General features: G+C 39.6%; 1 protein-coding gene across 2 annotated transcripts in view; it reads right to left on the bottom strand.

Moving 5' to 3' along the window:
* Positions 1-21,757, bottom strand: part of rock2a (rho-associated, coiled-coil containing protein kinase 2a) — a 50,922-nt gene extending 29,165 nt beyond the window's left edge. Inside the window, exon 1 of one of the 2 annotated variants that reach the window (XM_065966185.1) lies at positions 20,852-21,757. In XM_065966185.1, the coding sequence (XP_065822257.1) occupies positions 20,852-20,950 (99 nt within the window). In that variant the 5' untranslated portion in view covers positions 20,951-21,757. The remainder of the gene's footprint in view (positions 1-20,851) is intronic. The other variant, XM_020643088.3, reaches the window with a different exon arrangement.
* Between the last annotated feature and the right edge of the window lie 1,378 nt (positions 21,758-23,135).

The raw sequence follows: 23,135 nt of genomic DNA, 5'->3' as shown, positions 1-23,135 counted from the left end.
ACATATTTTCAGGCTTTGGTGCATTGAAAGTTAAAAGTGGTGATGGTTATAAACTCCATGATATCAAATTCTCATGAGTGGGCAGGAAAGACATTTACAATATCAGATCAGCAGCACAGCTGTTGTTAATTCAAACAAACTCAGGTACACAACACAGAGAGGTGCAGAGTGATTTATGGCAACATCAGCAAAAAACATATTATTCAAGGACTGTGGACATGACGAGGGTGTTAGAAGTAAGAATTGTTCACAGCGCTATCTGGTCTCTACAGTTCATTCAGAAAGGTTTCAGCCTCTTGTAAAGTGGTCATCAGTAAATCAAAACTCTGGTCTAAAAAAATCTGTGTGATATCATGATGCAGCTATAAACTATGCATTGTTATTATCAGAGAATATTATTTCACAAATTGCACAATCACACAGCATTTTAAAGTGTTCCCGTACTCTCGTCCCTGTTTTCAAGAATACACCACCAGCAGGATGTGAGCGCTACATGTGCAAGTGGTGACACATTTTAGCCATGGAGGAGTGTGCATTGATCATCAAATGTTGGGTCATAACTGCCAAACACTGTGGTGCATTGAAACATGACAAGTAGTCAGTGATGAAGCAGTTAAGTTTGTCTTCTCTAATTATCAGCATTCCCTCACTGGTAACAAGACTAATGCTAACATGCACAGCTTCAAGTATCAACATATGTCATCAGTTGTGATTAACTTCAGCATATTCAATGCTAGTCTTGATCCTAGCGCTGGACATACTGCATACATGGTAAAATGGTAAATGGACTTAACTAAATGGAACTAAATGGACAGTCTTAAGTAACTAATCCCATTCATACACATTCAAACGCCACCGACGAAGCAGCAGGAGCAACTTGCCGAAGGGCATATCGGACGTGTGGCTGCGGGAGCTGGGGATCGAACCCCCGACCATCCAGCCAACTGAGCCACAGCCACCCCATACAAGAATGCATGGTTTAAACATTAATAATAATAATAATAATAATAATAATACATTTTATTTAAAGGCGCCTTTCAAAACTCTCAAGGTCACCTTACAGAGCAGAGATAAAAACAACGAAGTAACAACACAACCATAAAATTAACATTAAAAACACAAAAAACACAAATGTACAGGATGTGAAGGAGTTATGAGACCGGGTGGAGGATGATCAGTTTAAAAAGATGTGTTTTGAGATGAGATTTGAAAATGGAGAGAGTGGCGGGCGGGTGGTGCAGTGAGTTGAATGGAAGAAGACCTGAGAGTGCGAGTAGGTATGTTGATGTGCAGGAGTTCAGAGATGTAAAGCGGAGCGAGGTTGTGGATGGCCTTGAAGGTGAGAAGCATATCGGCGCATTGCATATCATACAAGTCACGAGGAAATGTGTTACAGCTAAATAACATTCAACGATATTATCCCTAAACTTCAGTCACAATACGATATTATTGCGATTTTAAATATTTTGCAATATACTGAGAAATTGTGATACAATAAATTGTGATTTCACTTTTTTTAACTGCATATTATTTCCACAACACTAAACTAAATCAAGAATTGTTTAGTCAAATAATAAAAAAAATTCTCTGTCTATTCATCTCCAATAGTCTTTTTATGTCGACACAATGAGAGTCCGGCCCACAGACTGACCAACACTGTGATGAAAGTAAAACCCTGTGAGAGGCTGCATGCACCTCACAAACTGAACTGTTGTTATTTCAGTCTAATCAAACATGACTGAACACAAACATGTATAGTTGACTGTAAAATTTCACCTTTTCAGCAATGAAACTTCTTCAAAATAAATTGTGAAAACCCCTGCAGCAATTAAAATTTTAAAAAAGCATATTTGCTATTAATATAATAAAAATATCGATCGATACTTGGCCGCCATGAGACGATATAATATTGCCAGGAAATATTTTGATTCTATGCTGTATCAATTTTTATCCGGACCTCTTAACAACAGTGTCACTGAAAACATAATCAAAGCGTATCGTTTCAGACTCTTGAACAAACCTAACTGCATAAATCAGTTTATATTGTTTATGATGTTTATATTCTGTACATCTTCTCACCACTTCATTGGACATAAACAGTTAAATATCAATGCCACCACACAGAATGTCTGAATCAAAGGTTACAGCTTCGCACTAAAGTTTCATTCAAGTGTTGTGAAGTGGACAGACTTGATAAATAAAGAACAAGCAAAGAAAAAGATTCTAAGTACCAGGTGTTGTTTCTGGAGAGAGAGAGAGAGAGAGCGAGAGAGAGAGAGAGACAGACAGACAGGATGAGTAGTTCTTCTATCAGCTGCAGTCCATTCGACTCACTCAGTGATATTCATCTGCTGACTGAATGATGAACACTCTGTTACTGTGACATCAGTCTGTAAGAGAGAATAAGTCACCTCCAAACAGTACATATGGACGTTTCTAAAAACAGCTTTCATCACAATCATGGTCACTGGATTTCTTCAGTACGCTGCCTAGCAACCGTCTTTTTTTTTTTTTTTGGGGGGGGGGGGGGGGGGTATGACCAGCTGACAAGAAATGGTATGACAGCTAATGTTATTAATCATCAGATTAGAGTTTCTAAAAATATCAAATGAATGGAAAAAACGCTTCACATTTCTAAGATTCTGAGCAAATAACGAGTCGGCCCACAGTAAGAAGAAGTATGTCTAAACATTTCGTAGCAACCTTAACAACCCAGTATTGTTGGGTCATAATAATTGTCCATAAAAATGTCACACATAAGTTGTGGAAAAATTGCTCGTCACAATTATCCAGTTATTTTTTGTATTTAAAATTATATTTTATATTTTGAGTTGACATTTGACTGTATGTTGAATTTACTTTCTGAATTAAAGACATATATATTTCAAATAAAAGTGACTCCCTACCAGAGAACAATAAAGCATGCCTAATGGTTAACATAACCTGCATTTGTTGTTGAACTTTTATAATCAAATGTCACTTTAGCTGTGGAGGTTCAAATGACCGTTCAGTGTGTGCAGCTTTCCTGATTTCCCTTTACAATATTCGGTCAGTGTCAGAGCTAAAAATAAATCTCAGGATCTTGAGTCTTTAAATGTGTCGTTAAAATTGGCCATATTTTCCACTATGTCAACTTCTCGGCACAGCAGCCAAAACAGGAATGGAGGCTGGGAACAGGACTGCAGCTCTTCAGCAGCATGTTAGGTCAACTGAAAAGCAGCTGACTGACTGCAGCACTCAGGGATTTTATAATGAGATGTCGTTTGACCAGGGGGCAATGTGGGGAAAGCATTAAATAAGCAAAAGACAGACTGATGCAAAACCCCTAATTGTTACAGTGTGTAAGAGTAAGGAAGTCATCTATCAACTTTTGTCAGACACACATTCCTGAACGGTCAATGAGGAGCCCTTTGAAACAGTGGACCCAGCCTGCAGAGAACACCAGAACCCCACTCTCACCCAATGGTCTGAACTGGTTTCTGTCTTTTTTTCCCTCTCTTCTTGTTCCCCTATCTTTATGGCACTAGACAGGATGGCACAGTCTGTTTCACGTTTCCCTCACTTCTAATTCTGTACCGGTTTTGTCCCTTTCCTTCTGCTCTCTCTCTCTCCCTCTTATCTGCCTTTTCCTTCTGCTCTCTCTCCATCATTCTTCGCTCGGCTGCAGTCAGCGCGCTGCACACTCTGTTTCATCATATCAACTTCCCCTTCCTTACCCATTAAAGGACTGACCTCACACAAAACTACTATTTAAGGGAAAAAAAATACACATGCTTTGGGGGGTGGAGAGCGGTTGTACACACATGCACACGCACAAGGATCTCCCTACGAGCATGACAATACAGGAAATGATCCACCACACCCCAGGGCTGGCAGATTATTTCACTGTGTCATGAAGTCAGTCCCTGTGTGCAAGTCATTTCCTCTGAGGCAGCATTCTGCTACTGCTGCTGCTCTGCATTCATCTGACAAAGAATGACAACCATACCAGCTGCAGGTAATACCATGTGTACAGTGCAGTATATTGTACGTTTTGACACATGATTAACAGCAAAAATATCACTTATGCAACAGCTAGTATAAAAACAAAAGATAAAATCAATCTCATACTGTGAGAGAGCTATTCATTTTGCTCCTCATTATTATGGTACAAGCTTTGGAAATAAACATCACAGACCTCTGTATTTTTCACAATAAAAATGAAACAATTATTTCATGTTTTCAGGCAGGTCCGTCCAAAGTAATGTCTGGGCCCCTGAAAGGCAGATCATGCCATATAATTATATCAGTGCATGCGTATTGGATCAGTAGCGATAGAGCTAGCCTCATCGCTAACATTCCCATCCTCAGCGTGGATCTGATCAGCATTTTCAGCTGACTGAAAAAAAGTTAGTTAACAAGTGGCAGCTCCTCGTATGCATAATAAAAGTCCAACATTTCTGATCTAACCTTTAAGTTTGATTGGCCCACCCATGACGTTAACATCACAAAACTAAATGGTTAGCCATTTTAAGAAAGTGAAGGAAGGGGGTTGTTACATTTTGAAATAGGTAACTATAAACATGATGATTTCTTTCTGTTAGGGTGAGTATTTACGAGTAAAACAAAATCATTTTATCATTGCTGAAATGTAGGATGGATTATGTTTTTGCTAACCTCATGCAGCCTCACTCTGTGTGTGAACATTTTAACTATTGGATGTAGGTAAAATAGCCATGCTTAACATTGCTTTGATGCAGTAAGATGAAGCTCAAGCTAAGTATAAGCAATCCTCAAATTAATATGTACCAATTTAGTAACGAAAGAAAAAAGATTTGTGGTTTCTGTTGGTTTCTGGAGGGAGGTGTTGCAAACACAGGTGTTGTGGTGAAGATCAAGAGATAGACAGAAACGCTTAAGCTAATATTTACTCTTTCATATTCATTTGAAAACATCACATCACATGTTTTTCTCATATCACGCAGGACTAGTTGATACATATTTCAGGCCCATAAAGTCTCAGTGATTCATTGAGTTCAGTTTTAAAGATGCCGTCGTGCGTCAGCTGCATTATTGTGACACCGTGGGTGTCAAGCTAGAACGGAAACAAGACAAACTACAGCACAAACCACAGGTGCTGCTTCTTCTTTTTTTCTATTCACTTACTCCTTTTTCAAGTTTGAGACATATGTATAATTACTTTAATTCCAAATATCATTTGAAGTCGATAAGTAGGACGAAGGACATGTTGACCTTGTGTTGACTATCACTTAAAACTCCATCCCAGTGTGATGCCAAGAGTTAGACTGTAGGTCAGAGACGCATGAGAGGAAGCTGTCACTGTGCATCAATTAGCAGTGATATATGTCAGATAACATTTTCATAACTCTAATAAATCATGTATTTAGTTGCATAAACATTTCATTTTCATAAAGACCTGAGTTCTAATGAGAAATGAACACTTGTGTATTTCTTTAGTATTAGATTTATTGCTGTTATCGTCGTTTCATAGCAACTCACCACAGCAGACTGAAATCTTTTCAGTGCTAGTGAAAATGAGGTTTGATCAATTTGGCTCATTTTTGTTCTTGAAGAATGAAAACGATCACAACCACCTGCCCGCTGATTTTCAAAAGGAGAACAGGTCAGGTAAACCATGACACCACATCATGCCTCAGGCCTCTCGATGGGTGAACACATCGGTGCTGCCGCCTATGTCAGACGATTCAGCCATCGCAGGGCGAACGGTTTGACTGTTTTCAGAGGCAGAACCGCTGCACACAGCTGGGACATTCACATGTAAAGCTTTCCTTTCAGAAGGTGTGTTCAGTTTTCTGGCACATGCAACGTGTGAAAACTATTTCAAAAGATGAAGTCTGTCATGTGGAGAGATTTCAGTTTGATGGACCACCAACAGTTTCCATGTGGTATGACTGAGAAAGGACTTGCAAAATGGTCAACATGAGAACAATATTTGACAGAATAAGGTGTTTGGTGGTTCGCCTCATGCATTCTAACAGCTTTAAATGTTGTTTAGCTCCTTTTCACTGTCTCTGATTAACATGCTTATTATGAAATACTGTTCAAAGACACCCTGTGAATTGTACAGCTTAGGTAGCCAATATGTCTGGCAATGATGCTGATGTTTTTGATTTCTCATTAGAATAAATAATACAAATGTTAAGTGTACAAAAAAGAAAGGAACAGTTGCCGTGTGAAACACAAAGCCAACCCTCTGTTGCAACGCTCAGACTCACTACAGGCATGAAGCAAACGTTTTATTAACTAACTGGAAGTCTTTGTGACATATTATTCCTTTTTCTGTCATTTCAACAACAGCTCATTACACAAGATGTGGAGGAAGGATAAATACAGAATGCATGTTGCCCTGGTGACGGTGAGAAGCGCCGTCGGTTATGAAGTGAAGAAGTGAAATCATGTTGAATCACAATTGTTTCTTTCTTGAAGGAAAGCCAGCCAAAGAAGCATGTAGAGGAGTCAATGAGGCTGGTTTATTAGCATGTGTTGATGAGACTGATCACCAATAGGACAGCTGATGGAGGATTTCTGAGCTATAAAAGAAAATCAACTTGTTATTGTGCACTGCTCAACATAACAAAGATACAAATAATTTACTTTATTAAACAATATCTGACTATGTTTTACTTTCCCAACAACTTCTAAACAGGTTTAAATTTTACTGTAAAAGCAGGCCAATACAGGCCACAGGCAAATGCATTATAAGTTCTTATAAGCACGGTCAGTCGTTATTTGGTGCAAGTGATGTCAGGAAACTTCATCCTGACAGCAAGTGAGAAGATTCAGTGCACTCAAGAAGGCTGAATTACTTATTTTTATTTCATTACATAGTCAAATAAACAGCTTGTTTCTCCTGCATGGCTTCATCAGGTTTGTGACAAACAAGTGACAAACCTGGTGACACCATGCAGGGGAAATGTCTTGTTTGTTTGAGTATGTAATTCAATTTAAAAAAGAAAGTAATTACGCTTTCTTGTGTGTGGTGAATCTTCTCACTGGCTCTCAGCTTTCTATGTTCTGTCAGAAAGTTTTCAAATCAGCATATAAAGTGAAACCTAAATACACGGACTGAAGCCATTTTTCATTATGCACAGCTGGCTGACCCTGAAATCTTCCTGAGTTTCTTGTTCACACGTGCTCCTCACAGCAGGAGATTATCCCTGTTGAAAGGGAGATCTCAGGAGGAAAGATATCAAAATAAAATAAATTATACAAATGTGACGGAAAAAGAAACAGAGCCTGACACTGTAATAAGCCTATTGCCTTGATATCACTAACATGTGTTGTTCCACACATTCATATCTCAACAAAGGAGCAAACAGAACACATAATGAGGCAGTTTTATTGCGGTGCAAGTTTGCATCAGTCCTGTTTGTACAGCCTATGATCATGCACCGGTCGCAGGATATAAACCCTGTTTGCTCAAGGTGAATTTTCCGGAATATTTCCTGCTGTGTTCTCACGTCAGCTCACCTCATCTTCATGTAGAACATTTATTTTGGGGCTGGCAGGGAAATGTAAAGTCGGAGTGAGGTATTAAGCTGTCTACGTTCACACATGCAGCTCACCCTAAAAAAAAGTTTCCAGGAGTGTTGTGCAAGTGTGAAAGCAAATACCTTGCCAAAATATAAAAATAAAAAACTTTTTTTTTTTTGCAAATTAGACGGTGTATAGGAGTTGCTTGCAATTTTTGGGGTTATTGAAGAAAAAAAGTATTGGGTGCCTATTTTTTGCCTTGGTTTTGAAATGACAAAGCCCTTGAAGTCTGGAAAAGTTAAAAAAAAATAAAATAAAAAAAGTTGAACTTTGTGGGACTTTAGGGGCTCCATAGAAACGAGTATTGATATTGTTTGATTATTTATTAGAATATTATCACGACAACTCTAGCTAGGGCACCTTACTCTAATAATCAATATATAATGTTATCATACATTTCCCAACACTTCTACTGTCTACAATAGAACTGGTATCAACTCTAGAAGCAAAGTTTATTTTTTTAAATCAGATAAAACATTTGTCTTTGCATTAATAAGTTCTATAAGAAGTTTTCAGAACAGCACATATTTAAAATCAAACACTCTGAAATCAATGTATCTGTTATCAGCACATATTGACCTGTTAATATTGGTCAGGCTCGACCCTGCAGGTCATTGATAAAAAGCAGCTCAGTGTATTAGAGTTACACAAGACGAGCGGCTGTATGCAGCTCTTCTAATTTGCTTCCATTAGTGTTACTGTTCAATCGACCAACCACACTCCAGAGGACGATTCCCAGCCACTGAGTTGAAGCAATTATAGAAATAAATATTCAATTACTGCCAAGTGTCTGGGGAGGTGTTAAGCTGAATTGACAATTCAAAATTGAATGCATCCGACATCTCTGGATCCGTTTGAGAAAAGCAGAGCCTCCTTTCATTGCCCAGTGTAATGCTTCCCCTATATCAAAGGGAGACAGGATTTCTGTAACAATGAATCTAAATAATTACAATGTGTGATGTCAGGTCGAGATATATAGGAGCACTTCCCTGTTCAGCTTATAGTGACAGGCTTACATTTTGGTCTTCCTGTGCTGATACCAGTGTCCAGCTAGGCTTATCAGTATAGCTTGTTATATCTATTAGATAGCACTTGAGCATTATCTCTACTTTACTGTGTCCAGCCAATGGGTTTTGGCTGGTTGCTAAGCAACTCCTGCAAAATACAAACTGTTGGAAGCAGTTGAAGTTTCAGGAAAGCAGCAGGCAGGAGTTTTATAAGCGCTCCATTTCAGTTCACCTCTATTCTTTCTCATTTTATTTACCCAACCTGCTGTCGACAATACAGAGCTGTCAATCTCCCTCTGCCTGCTTCCACTCTTTATCACCCTATAAAAAGCCACGTGGATCCACCAGGACAGGAATGTAAAGATGTTCACTTGAAAAGGGGCGAAACACAGAAAGGAAAAACACAACTATTCCGTGCTCGCAAACATCACAACCTCTCCCTGCTCCATTTGCAGTTATTTCATGAAAATTAAAAAAAAAAACCTCTTCCTCCCCTCATACCCATCTCATCACTCGGCATGTGGAAAGGAAAACAACACAGCAATGCTCTGGGCTTTAAAAGGATTGAGCAGAAAGTTAATGTTTTGATTGAATTCCAGCCATTTTAAAAATAGTTGTGGGGGATAAACGGTGGGCCGGGCAGAGAGAGGGGACCGTGCCAGGCAGGGCCCCGTAAACTCTCCAAGAAAGATACAACGGCAGGAATCCTGCAGAGGCCCACAAATAGCACGGCTAATGTCTCCGCAGGGAATAACAAGAGCATGTCTTAACTCTTGTATTTGACAGATTTCTGTCCCATGCTCCTGTGCCCTGCACATTTCTTGGCACCCATGCTTTATTATAAAGTATAGTGAGGAATGTGCCAGGGGGAGAAATGCATAGCAAGGCAGGACTTCTTGTACATTAAGTCCTGATGTGTGTTCTGTGTTGTACTCAGCTTTTCTAAATGCTCATGATGTGCTCAGCATTGTGTTATGTTTACAACTAAACAACACTTTTTTTATATTCCAACAATTGTGCCAAAAATGTCTCAATCAACAAATAAACAATTAACACAGGTCTTACTTCAATGAGATCATCGGTCAAGAATAATTTAACCACAATTTATTTTCCCAAATAGTCAGAAGTGGATTTCTTAAAGACATTGCGTTCAGGCGATACTGTCATGTGTTCTGTTACTCAGAGTGTTGGGTACCTGATTCTCAGTCTTGCCAGCTGGCACTGGGTTGTCTCATCTATTTTTTACGACAAACCCATTGTAATGAAGGGCTGGTCGATAAAAATGTTCAGATCAGAAAACCTGGAATTCCAGATAGATCAGGAGGAATCAGATCTCTGTAATACAGTGTTATCGCAATGATCGCAATGTCTGTAAAAGGTCAGCAAGTAGCAAACACAAGAAAACCATTACACGTCCAGGACGGCCTTGACTATAAAGCTGTTTAAGGCAAGGACTGGAGAAAAGAAGACTATCATAGCCTACTCACTGCTTATTTGGATGTCACCTAAGTGTGTTTAGATCACGATCATACAGTGTCAATTTATGTGCAATATGAAGCTACGAGCTGACTATAGAGCGCTAACATTACTCTGCTAACACAACAATGCAGACCACAAGCAACTGCAACAAAGGACAATTTTGTCCACCGCTTGCACTTGATGGTGCTTAATTTTTGTGCGTACTAGTTCATAACTTGACAGTGAGTGGAGAGGGGTTGGAGGTGTGTTTCTGGAGGAAAGCGGAGGCTTCAGATTAGTGGAGGTGTCACCAAACAGCAGTTTGTTTTGGTTTTATGCTGGTGCTCAAGGGTGACATCTACTGGATCAGAAAGTCGTACATTCTTCCTTCAAAATGATACTAAGAAAACACTGACATTTTTTTTATTAAAAAGGCATATAAAGCACCCCCCCCTCCTGAAAAAAAACCCTTAAAAAATCATTCTTTGATAATATCCTTTTTTTTTTTTTTACAAAAATAATCATGTTAATGTTTAAAAAACCTCCGTTTTCATGGCATTGATTACATTTAGCAGACCAGCTCAGCCTAAAGAGTCATTCATACTTGATTAAATTATTAGGCTGGTTTCGGGTTTCAACCCTTTGACATGAACATTTTTCAATTTGTACATAAATATTTCAAGTATTGGCACAAACTATTTGCATTAGAACTGCCAGCCTCAGCACGATAAGGCTGCTGGACTTATCTCTCTTGTTTGGGTTTGTTAGAGGAAATGAAAGCTGTGTGAACTCACTGACAATACAAAGCTGTGTCCAGTAACGTGTTGAATTGTTCTACTGGTGCATCACAATGCAGCTTGTGTGTTGCTAAGATCGAGTGAATGATGCTAACGTGTGTCCATGTGCATATGCAATGCGAGTGTGTGAGAGAAAGTGTGCATAATGTGAGTGTGTGTGGGAGGTTGTGTTTCTGCAGCAGGTTGTGATGGAATGATAACGCCGAGGCCAGATGGATGGGTTATGCATTCTGCGTGGGAGACCGCTGTTCTCTTCTCTGCTCTGCTCACTCACACCCTCATTTAAAACTATAAATACATCAAGACTCAGGTAGAAAACTCTTTAACATTGGCACAACAGGGGGGGAAGATTCTGCACAGAGTTTAACAACCAAATGCGTGCAATCAGCCACTGTGAGCTTTTCAGAAAATGAGTCATGATCTAAATCTGTGTGGAGAGGGAGAGCTCTTCAAACGTCAGATTTTCCATCAGAACTGTGATTTTATACAAAGATAAGATCGTCAGTGCTGTTTTATTAATTACCCCATGTTTGTTTTCACAAGTTCATATAATTCACTAAAACCACACTGAATAGTCCACACACCATGGTCTTTGCACAGCCATATTATGTCAGCCACAGTCCTTATGTCTAGACAAGAAGATCCACCAGATTAAGACAAATCTCAGGGTGCATACAATTCCTTTCACATGAGAACCATATACCACTGAAAACACATCAAGACATCACACTGCAGCTCTGCCTCCACTAAAAAAATGTCATATTATGAGAGTGGATGAGATACAGCAGTTTATCTAAAGGTTTATCTTTCAGTCAAATGGGCAGCTCAGTTGTGGCATAATCCTAGTTGTACTGATCATTTAGGAGTGAAGCTTTTCTTTTTTTACTTTGTATAGAAAAGACATTTTATTCTTGGACATAAAGTTCTCTTCCTTTTTTGCATTACTTTTTACGCCCCTGTGACGTTGGATTATGGACCTGTGTATATTTACTTATGTGTGTGTGTGTGTGTGTGTGTGTGTGTGTGTGTGTGTGTGTGTGTGGATGGTGTGAGCTGAACTTTGATTTTTTTTCCTGTTTGTAATGAATGTTTTACAGAGGGTAGGGGAAATCATTTGACCTTTTAAAGCATAAATAACAAGACTCCAGATCTGTCAGTCACTGCTATTTTGTTCCCAGGACATTCCCCAGGAAACAATTTGACATAATACTCCTTCCTTTAAGAATGAGGTTTGAGCAGATCACAGCAGATGGGAGATCAACAGCCTTCATTTTTTAGGTGACATCACATATCTTTGTCTTTAGACTGTGATTCACCTCCATAAACATGTTGATGTCGTGTTGAGTGGATGGGTCATGATTTTCAAGAATTCCTTTGTTCAAATTAAAAACTTTTCATGAAACTTTTATCTCATCTTAAAAATATTTTTTCTCCAGCACAAAGTTGTAATGAGGTACTAATGCCAGAAGTTGGCTGTAGCACATCTTAAAGCTAACCACCATTAAATAACAAATGAAAAGAAAGCATTCTTTTCAGGTGACACAGCTGGAGCATTTTAAGACGTCTCTGAACTTGAGAAACAATTATTTGTACTCATCTATAATTGTACTTGTTGAGTAAAATAGATTCTTAGCAGCGATCATGATGCTTAATCTGTTAGCCCGTTAATGGCAATTTCAATTATGTGTTAGCATCAAGCTAACAAACTAAACATCCAGGTCCATCCGTGAGAAATGTCAACCCTCCTGGAAAATATTCAAATTGTATTCAAATAAATTCCACTGACTTTCATAGCGTATAGTTACTGTCAATGAAATGTCCATCCTTAATGTTGAGACAACAACTTAGGGTGTCAAATTCAAAGCCACTTTCCAGAAAAATAACAAAGTCTTAGCACCAAAACGACCTGCACACAACATTAAAATGAAATCTGCTGCTACATTATGAACTAACAAATAAGTAAGCATGTGCCACATAGCACCACATATAAACACAGTGTGTCACTTTTGAATTCACTAATTAACACATTATATCGTCTTGTTTGTGTAAAAATAGGCACAAAACACTGAAGGACACATTGGGATTTTCAGGGGGATTACAGATCAGGGCCAGATGTGAATGTTCTGGGGAGCAGTCGCCAGGCAATCAGTGAACACTCTGGTTGAAAATACTGAAATACAACTCTAATTACATTACTAGGCTAGGCCAGTTGTCCCCCATCCTCACCAGATTTGAAGGCATGTGGTAGGTGTTTGCTGGCTGTGACTATTTAGCATCCAGACAAAAGTTACCGACATGGTAAGCTCCTTGACCATATAACATCACCAAAATGCAGAGGAAAACTCGACTCAAAAATAGACCTGTTGTATGCAACAATTTGACTATGCAAAATGTATTCAGAAGGCTGCTGTTGGACAAACACTTCACGAGAGACGTTCACCTTCATTATATATTGGAAACCATTTATTGGATATGCTCCGTTGTGATGCTCTGCCACATGTGCTGCTGACAGTGATGGTAGTTATGAAATCAAGGGAGTCTGAGCTCATTTAGACAAACTACATGATGACACCATTGACACAATGTTTAAATCAGCCCCACAGACCCTTTCCAGATTATATATTACTGCAAATAGAAAGTGTTAGTATTCCCATCATAAAATATTGGAAAACATAGATCGGACTCAGATATATCTGTGACAATCCCACACCAACAGATAATACTGGCCTTCCAATGTATCTGCCAGGTTCAGTTTCCCCACAGTTTCCACTCTTTGTGCTTATCTATGCTAACTGGCTGTGGCTATTTATGTACGGTACAGACATAAGAGTGGTTTTCAGCTGGTCTTCTAACTTGGCAAGGAGGCAGATGGGCATTTTTCCTACTGAAGTCCAACTATTTCTTTATGGACCAAAACTTACTAATGAAGACATAACATTAGTAAGGACAATTACAAAAACTGAACCCCTGGAACAAAAAGCATTCTATTTAGAAAACCCTCTGGTTGTTCTCCAATAGCATTATTCAACAGGGAAACCCTGAAAAGTGTCTCACTTGAGACGACCAGACCATACTTCCAGTGAAGTGTGACATTTTCAGAACACTGAGGGCTTGCACACCCCTAAAGATTCCCAAGTCTTCTTCACTAGAGTGGAGCAAAAACCAAAAAAAGGGCTACGGTGAGACCCTATCGTCTCACCAGAGGTGGTGTGGAGCAGAGAGACTGGCTTGTTTTGCAGGAAAAAAAATTGGCCGGGGCCACCGTCCCCAGTGCCTTATAAGGCAGTGTTTCTATCCAGCTAGCACATTGAAGCCAGGACTGCTGCTGCTTGCCTGAAAGCAACACAACTGCACTCCAGAGACGAAGTGGACCCTCATGTCGACTACCAGTGCAGAAACAGAGAACAAGACACACAGGGGTCATCCCCACCTCCCTAAAAGAACTTCACATAAAGGAGGAGGGAGGTTGGGGGAGGGGGCAATAAGATAAGAAGAATGGAAAGAAACAGAGAAAGATGGAAGAAAAGGGGAGACAGGAGATGCTATTTGAGAAGAAAAGAGGTAAACATTAGGGTGGGAGGTCTGTGGACGAAACAGGGAGAAAGGAACAAACCGAGAACATGTGAATGAAGATGGACGAGAGAAACAAAAGAGATAAGACGAGTTTGAGGGAATGGAATGAGTAACCAACACTTGGACTGCACAATTAGCTAAATAAAGATCAGGTTCCTGCTGATCTTTAAACTAAACTTTACCTTTAACCAGTTTCTATCAACAGTTTCTCATCTATGAAGAATAAAGAGAGTCAACTTTCAGTCCCTTTCATTCCATGAGAATAAAATTGAGTTTCTATCTTCTGAGATTTTAAATTGATTCATAACTTAAAATAACTCAGTAGAATGGTAAACGGAGGAACAAGAAATTCAGCCAGTCTCAGAGATGACTGGAGTAGAACCTGAAGTATGGACTAATTCAAAAATAGACTTTGAACCATGAATCCAGATCACGCCTGCCCCCCCAAAGCCCCCGCCCCCCTTGAAGGTCAAGTAAAAAAATATATATATATATATATTTTTAAGATTTATTTTTGGGCTTTTTGTGCCTTTATTGTAGAGATATGATAGTGGATAGAGTCGTAAATCAGGGAAAGAAGTCATTTAAGGATACCTTTCTGATAGAAAAGGACAGCTGTCATTAAAAGTAACAGATGAACACCAAGATTCCTTCAAGTGTTTGTGTCAGCATGTCGGCTTGTCCCCACCCCCCCAACGCTGTAAACCTAGGGGAAACACTGGTATGATCTATGGAGAGTACACGTCATAAGTTTGCCATTGGTTATTAACTTAAATGTCATCTGATCTTACATCATAACTTCAAAGCAAATAATTCATTTCGTTTAAAAGAGCCCAAAACCTCAAATACGCTCTGAAGCATTTGCTCTCTTTTATCATTCTCTCTTCGATGCAGTGCTTAAAGTTATCAGGTGGTACTAGGTCTGCAGCTGAATCAAAGGTTTTGGACTTCTACAGCTGAAATACCTGTAGCAGTGTGTTTAATAGGCCAGAGCAGAGGGAGCCTGAGCTGCAGAGAGACAAACAGAGCCAGAGAGAATGAGATAAGGCTCAAAAGTGAAAGGGGAAAGTGCAGTCATTCACAGGGACTCGGAGACCCATATATAGCTGTCCAACTATTTACTCAATGAGGTCATTTCCTTTAGGTCACAAAAAGGCAGCTAATGTGGCCTGCAATCAAGTGTCCATACTTTTCTTTATCTTCGAAAAAAAATGGCCTTACTTTCCTTTGCTTGTCCTCTGCAATCTCAACCCTGCGCTCGGAGCTGCCAAGTGAAGTCCAGTACTTCAGTCAGCAGCGGTGTGCTGCCAAGTAATGATCGCTTCAGTTTGCATCAGGGGAAGGCTGCTGAGACCTCAGGTTACATTTGATTGCTGATGGGGGCAATACAGCGATTTACAGTTTATAGGACCACAGTGTAGAGTTTGACTGATGGGGGGGGGGGGGGTGTCTGGCTCTGTCGCTACCCGTCTGCCTTCTTTCGGTGGATTTGACATGTTGAATCGGCGTCGGCAGTCAGTGAGAGGGATCTCTCTTCATTTCTATGAACTTAGGCCCTGCTAGTTTTCCACTTGAATATTCGAGCGTTGAATGCTAAACAACTGCTTATTTAAAACTACAGTTAACAGTGTTCATTTCTTGCCATCTGTGAAGGCTCGTCCTATTGCTGCAGAGTTTCAGCCTTTGCTTTTTTTAGAGGAAACAATGGCCGCTTCTAACCTTTTCAGTTTGGGACTTTGGCCGATTTCAAACTGAATGAAAAAGAAGAATCGAGCAAAATTAGAACGTTGACTAATAGAAGTCTTCACAAGAAAAGACCCTGTGAGACAAAAACATAAAGGGGCTGATTAAGCATCCACCCAGCATCCAGCTGCAAAAGTTCAACTGACCCTCCCAGCACCGAGGCAAGGGACTGGGGAAACCTCAACAGGTCATGCTCAGGCCGCTGCCAGCCCAGTTAATTAGAGCACACAAGCATTCTTCAGCAGGTTAATGCTAGATAGATATTAGCTTATATTTAGCTCATTCATACAGCAGATGAATACCTGCTTAAGAAGGAACCTACGCTCTCTTATTATAATGTCAAAGAAAACTACAGTACATCCAACCTCATAAAGGGTCAGCTTTATTCAAAGGAGGGTCACTGGGTGTACAGGACAGATGCTGCAGATTCCTCACTGTCAGCTCTCCGTATCCTCAGGGTGTTCAGCTCACCACCTCTTGGCAAGTCCCTAAAAAACGTCTAAGTCAAAGTCAGCTGAAAATACAAACCTGATACTTTCTTTCATCAAGCTGTTATTTGGGAGAGTATATAATAGTTGATAAAGCAACTTCATCCTCTTTTTTTTTGTTGTTGTTGCCGTTGCTATGCCACAGCAGCAACAGATTTGTGATTCATTGTTTAGCAAATATGAGCCTGTGAGCAATTATTGAGGCTCTTAAAGTATGCATGTTTTTTATTCCACCTGCAAAAAAGGACATTTCTGAGCCCTTAGTGTTTGTGTGTGTGTGTTGGAATCCCAACCTGCACAGCAAAACTTCTTGATCCCTGTGACAGCACAGAGACAGCTAAAAATGGAAAACCGCAGCCTGCTCCCTCCTACGCATGCTTCCCACTCAACTTTTGTCTCAAACACTCAACACCCCTATCTCTCCAGCTCGCGTGCAGGAAGTAAACACCACCGGTGCTCGAGCAAGTATTCTGCTGAATGTTTTTGAGGGAAGAGGGACTAGAACCAGGAGTGCTTTGAGAAGTGGAGAGGGGAGGCACAGGAGAGGGTATGTACAGGGGGGCCCCAAGCTAGATGGGGCCCATTAAAAGGGGGTGAGGTGATGCTTTTTAAGACAGACCCGACAGCGTGTTTGCCCTCTGTCACATCCAGTTAGGGGGCCCAGAAACTCAAACACTGCCACTTCAAGATTTCGCAGCTCAAACAGGTACTGTGACTCAGTGCTGGTTAGGATTTCAAAGCCATGTCCTTGTGTTCACATACTGAAGATTTCTCCGTCTGAAAGTCTAAAAAGCTTTCCCTCAAGTTGAGATTTGTTCATTTGGTGATGCATCCATTTCAAGAACATTATCATGAATCTATTTTTGGGAAAGAGAACATTTCAGAGGACCTTTTTTCCCCCCTATATCAGACGTGTGTCATTATATACACTGAAAGGATTTTTCCACTGCCCTTGTTCAACTTTAGGTCATTAAAAGACTCAATGATGCATCTGTCGGGATCTGTACATCCTTTTCATTCTACCCAAGACCCAGTTCAAAGTCTATCAGAAGTTTCATCTCCACTGCAAAGTTTTGGACTGATACAGGTTTACATCAGACAGTAAAGGGAAGTCTACCCTAGTTTGACTTTGTACAGTCCCAAACATCTATTTACAGTTTTGGTCCATGCATGGATATCTTTATAGTCAGGCAAACTCATTCATTTCCTGTACATACTGGGCCAGTAAGAGGTGATTAAAGCTTTCAAACTCTTCAGTTAGGACTAGAGCACTATAACACAGAAAGGCACACAGAGCAGATAACATCAGTACATTCAAAATTTAGGTTTTGTTTAATTTTTGTATTTGAACATCATTCGTGCTTGAAGTCTTTCTATGTGATTTTTCTCACTTAAATATAATATAAATCAAGTCTATCCTCTGAAAATAACTCTGTGAGTCATGACTGTCTACAATGGGTGTAACACCCGAGTCCCACTGTCTGTGATGTTTTCAGAGTCCTATCTTCACTTTGTTTACATCGCCAGGACGGCCGGCTGACTCCTCCCCTCGTGTATAAAAGTTATTTAATTGAGGGACTAGAGAAAAGAAGAATAACATACTATACTCACTGCTTAACTGTGTTTCTAGATCACGCTCATTTCAGGTAAATTTACATGCAGTGTGAAGATACCAGCATAATAAAGATCGCTAGCATTAGCATGCTAACACAACAATGCAGCGCAAGTTGTCTTGGTTTCATGCTGGTGCTCAAGGGCGACATCTGCTGGATCAAAAAGTCACATATAAAGACTTTAATGTCATATTTCTATGTTTCTTTTGGATGTTATTAATTATTTTTTAACATGTTTTCATAATTAATCTTCTCTGTGATTGTTAATGATTTGTTTGAGTGATTTTTACATTTTCTATTTTAAATGTTCCCCTTGTCAGGATGCTGTGGATGTCTTGTTTGAAGCACTTTGAATTGCCTTGTTGTTGAATTGTGCTACATAAATAAACGTGCCTTGCCTGGCTGAATGTCAACACACGGACCGTCTACTTTGCTGTTTACCGCTTAAATAAATTGATTAGAAATCACTTCACCTCAGAAATGTTGTTAGTGCAGCAGCTCTTTCCTCAGAGGTATAAATGGGGAATGAATGAAGTGGGATTACGATGATAATATGGATTTTAAATTTGAAGAGATGGAATAAAAGGACAGTTTACTGGGCGGAAAGTTTTGGCATTTATTGACAGGATAAGTATTGTTTCAGATATATGAATGCATTCAAGATAGGCCTGCATAATATGAGAACAAAATGCAATATGTGGTAACATTATCCATTATTGCGATGACAATATGAACTGTGATGAATAAAGAAATATTAAAGAGTGTGTATTATGTAACTCACAGTTTTCATGCATTTCTAGTCTTCAGACTACTCAAAGTGCTTTTACACCGCAGGTCACACCTACACATTCACACACTGATGGCAGAGGCTGATAACATCGGATACGTAGCTGCAGGAGCTGGGGATCGGACCGCTGACCTTGCGGTTAACAGACAATCGACTCTACCAACTGAGCCACAGCCATCCCTTTTTTTCAAAATAACAGTTTGCAGTATGAGTCCAACATTTAAAAAAAGCAGAGTTTTTGTCCACCATTAATTTGGTACCAATTAATCGAAGGGTAGCTGACAGCTTAAGCTTCACCTGATTGCATTAAAACAAAACACCCAGGTTTCCATGAATGCTTGCACGCTAAGTGAGAAAGTGCTTGTTTACAACAATGAGATATTATTGAGATAAATTCAAACTTCTGCAATGTGTTAATTGCATAATGATGAAATTGCGGCCCTATTGCAAAACATATAACATTTCATCAATAAACCATGACAACGACAGATTTGTCCTGGTAGTTTTGTTTCAACAACACGTTGTGACCCTCCAAGTACCCTTTAGTCCCACATATACTTTACACCGAGCTAAAATCTTCCTCCAGCCTCGTGCTGTCTACATATTTGCGGTCTACAGATACATCAACACTGGGGTGATCATGCTGATGTAAAGTGGTGGCTGTTTTTGAAAAAATATTTGTTGTTGTTTTTGCTGCAGCTACACAACAAGAGCTGATACAACAATCCACCTCCTGTGCTTTTATCATCCCTGTTTGACACACACTTCACTAGGGTTGTCACCATACCTGAATGTCAAACTCTAAAATTAAAAATCAATCAATATCGAAACCTGTTTGGATGACACAGCAACAACAAAAATTGCAAGTTGCACAAACACTCTGGCAATGACTTGTTATTGGAACGTAATCAATTAAGCATCTTTATGAAACGCTGAGAGGACCTGAGAAATGTCAGGATTTGAGTTATTGACAACCACTGCTCTTTCTTTGGTTAAAAACACAACTAAAGATAATGTGGGGTTTTTCTACCTTTTGGCACTTTTTGGTACTATTGATAATTGGAAAGTCAAAGATTTGCACCGTTTTATAACATGGTATCAAAAATATATAAGAGAATCGTAAACTTTTGACAACCTTAGGTCCATTCGTCCCGTGATAATTCCTGCAGACTCGACTGGCTGTTTGATGACCATTTAACCAAACTGCTATCAAATTCATAATCATTTAGGAGTTTTGTTTTAGTCAAAAGTTAAAAACTGAGTTTGGGTTTTGTTTTGACATCATCTTCCTCATAACCTGTGTGTGCAGGAAGGACCAGGGTAGGTTGTTAGACCTGGTTTTGGTGAGCCAGGCCCCAGGAGTGAGTTTTATTATCTTGAAATATTATTTTCCACAAACACAGAAAGAGGGACATTCTCCTAGCAGCAGTTAATCCTAATCTGTAGACACGCTTCAAAAAGCCCAAAACTGCTCTGTCTGCACTGAGTCTTAACCATTAATCAGGCCTGTCTACAGTATGTCCACCATGAGGCTCTGAACAAATACATACTGTGGGAATGGATCAGATTCCAGGACAGAATGAAAACAGAAACGTGGGTAGATGAGATAAATGACTAAGGACAACTGTGCCAACTAGCATGCAGCATCAGAGTCATGTAAAAACAATGCTAACAGTATAGCAGGTTATAGTGGAGTATGTAAAAACAATGCTAACAGTATAGCAGGTTATAGTGGAGTGATGAGTGGATTATGTCGTTACCTTACTGTGTGCCTACGTGTAGACAACATGGCATCATTAATAATCTATGAGGTGTATCCCACTTGACTTACCAGCAAACTTTCCAGGTTTATGGCACATTTGGGGTCTCTGATCATGTCCTCCAGCTTCTTCAGCCGGGTTTCCATCCTCCTCTCTGCACCCAGCGACATGACTGCAGCACAACTTTTCTCAAATATACAAAGAGGTGTTTCCTCGAAGTGTTTTTTTTTTTTAGTTTTACATGTGAAACCTCTTTGTTCCCTTGGTTAATGGCCGTGGGCCTCTATAGTGGGGGCTTGCCTTGAGCTCTCAGCCCACCCAAATAGCTCCAAACAGGAATAGTGTGCACAATGAAGAGAAAATATTCCCAAAGCAGAGAGACTCCCCGCGTCCCAAAAAACTTAATCAAGTGAAGCAGGGCCTTCTTCTGTGAGCTAGCTGCTACTAAAAAAAAAGTGATGTTACCCTCGGTTTATCACCTCCTGTTAAGTGAAAGATGCATTTTTCCAACTCGGGGATAAAGTTTGAATATGGAGATAGCAGCAGCAGCAACAGGCAGCAGCAGCAGGGCGTTTTCTTTGCCCCCCTTCCTTTCCCCTTCCCGTCCCTTTTGGTTTTTTTGGCCGCTTGGAAAAGCTTTGGACTCGCCTTTCAGACGAAGAAAAATCCGCTTCGTTTCAGCCCATTCAACAGTGTAGTCCGTCAGTGGTGTAGTTTCTCCTCAGTGCTGCCACAAGTCATCTGAAGAGGCGATTATGTCTCTTCTCCCGCGCTGAATTTTTAATAAGCACACACTCTCTTCCTGGATTTTCTTTTCTCGCATTTTCGCATTTGTCCTCCTCGCCTCGTCCTCCGTGTTGGTTTTACTCACAAGAAAAAGTTACTGGTTTTTTATATGAAATGAAAAGTCTCCCAGCAGCAGAATTCTTCACGGTACACTCACATCTACACACCAACATACACTGAGTCTGGAGCCTCTCTCTCCTCCCCCTGACATCAACACACCGAGGACTCAGTTACCCACAAGCCACCTGTACTTACCTCCTACTCCTCAAACTGTCGGTATGCACTGTAGACTATACAGTATGGTATGCACCAGCCTCTCATGTTGGCTGTTATAGAATCAATAATTAGCCTATGGACTAAATAGAATAGTGAAAGTTAGTGTAATCTGTGGCTGTAAATTCTCATCTACAATTTTTATTTTTAAAAAGTTACTACAGTTAATCAAACATAACATTTTGTGGGGATTTGTTGAAATGTTTTTTTTAAAGCTCGTGAGGAGTTTTTAGCTGGTTATGAAATAGACTGAAAGTTATAGTGATGCCTCTTCATGATCTATGAAAGCAAACAAGACTGTCAGTGATAAGATTGAACATTTCTATAAAGTTATTTTTAATGCCTGAAACATGCTGCGGTGGGAAGGTGTCAGTCAAAGTGTTTGACAGCATGCTGCAGACACAGGCTTTCTTTTTCTTTCTTTTTTACAATTCCACAGCAAACATTGACAGCTAGTGATACAACTGATTGTTAAATAAAAAACAGCAGGATGAGATTTATTTTACAGCAGACACTACCTACGTATGTACAAGATCAGCAAAGAGGTGTAATGTTTATCTTTGACCACAGGGAATTATCATGTGTTTTTACAGGCAAAGGGTCAACCTGATCAACAGATTTCCACAAACAAAGGTGCATACATTTTCACAATAATCTGCATACATTATATTTTTCTCTTGTTATGTATGAAGTCCATGCAGTTCAACTTTTAGGGCAAGGCAATGCCAGGCCTTTTTTTTAAATAGAAAATTGAATTAACAATAAGCGTAAAAGTTACAGTGCAGAGCTCTAGTTTAAAATCTTAAAATAAATCTATTTAAATTGTTTAGTGAGGCAGCTGTAAACAGGTGAGTCTTCAACCTTGATTCAGGGAACATGTGTGCCCATTAATCACCTGAAAATACAAAATGTTTTGATTTTATTTGGATTAGCAAAGGTTCAGAGCTGAAAAAGCGTAAAATCCCTATTCCTTGTGTTTTATTTGTAACCAACAAATACGTTGAACAAAATGAGGAAGCTTAGTTTTTGTTGTTTTCTGCTTCACCAGCAGATGGAGTAGTTTGACCACAGATGCATTCTTTGCTTCATCTTCGTATTTGTGTATAAATTAATAAAAATAAAACAACACATAACAGTGCTTAAAATTGTATCAAATATGCACATTTTATCTACTTTTTTAATGTGTAACACAGAGGAAACAATTTCTGATTCCATACTGGATCATCCCAAACCCAATAAACAACATAATTACTTCTTTAATTAAAGCTCCTTCAGTATGAAGATTTTTTTATTTGG

This window comes from Labrus bergylta, chromosome 18, assembly GCF_963930695.1.
Source record: "Labrus bergylta chromosome 18, fLabBer1.1, whole genome shotgun sequence".
Taxonomy (NCBI): Eukaryota; Metazoa; Chordata; class Actinopteri; order Labriformes; family Labridae; genus Labrus; species Labrus bergylta.
This window is presented reverse-complemented; position numbering and strand designations above follow the sequence as displayed.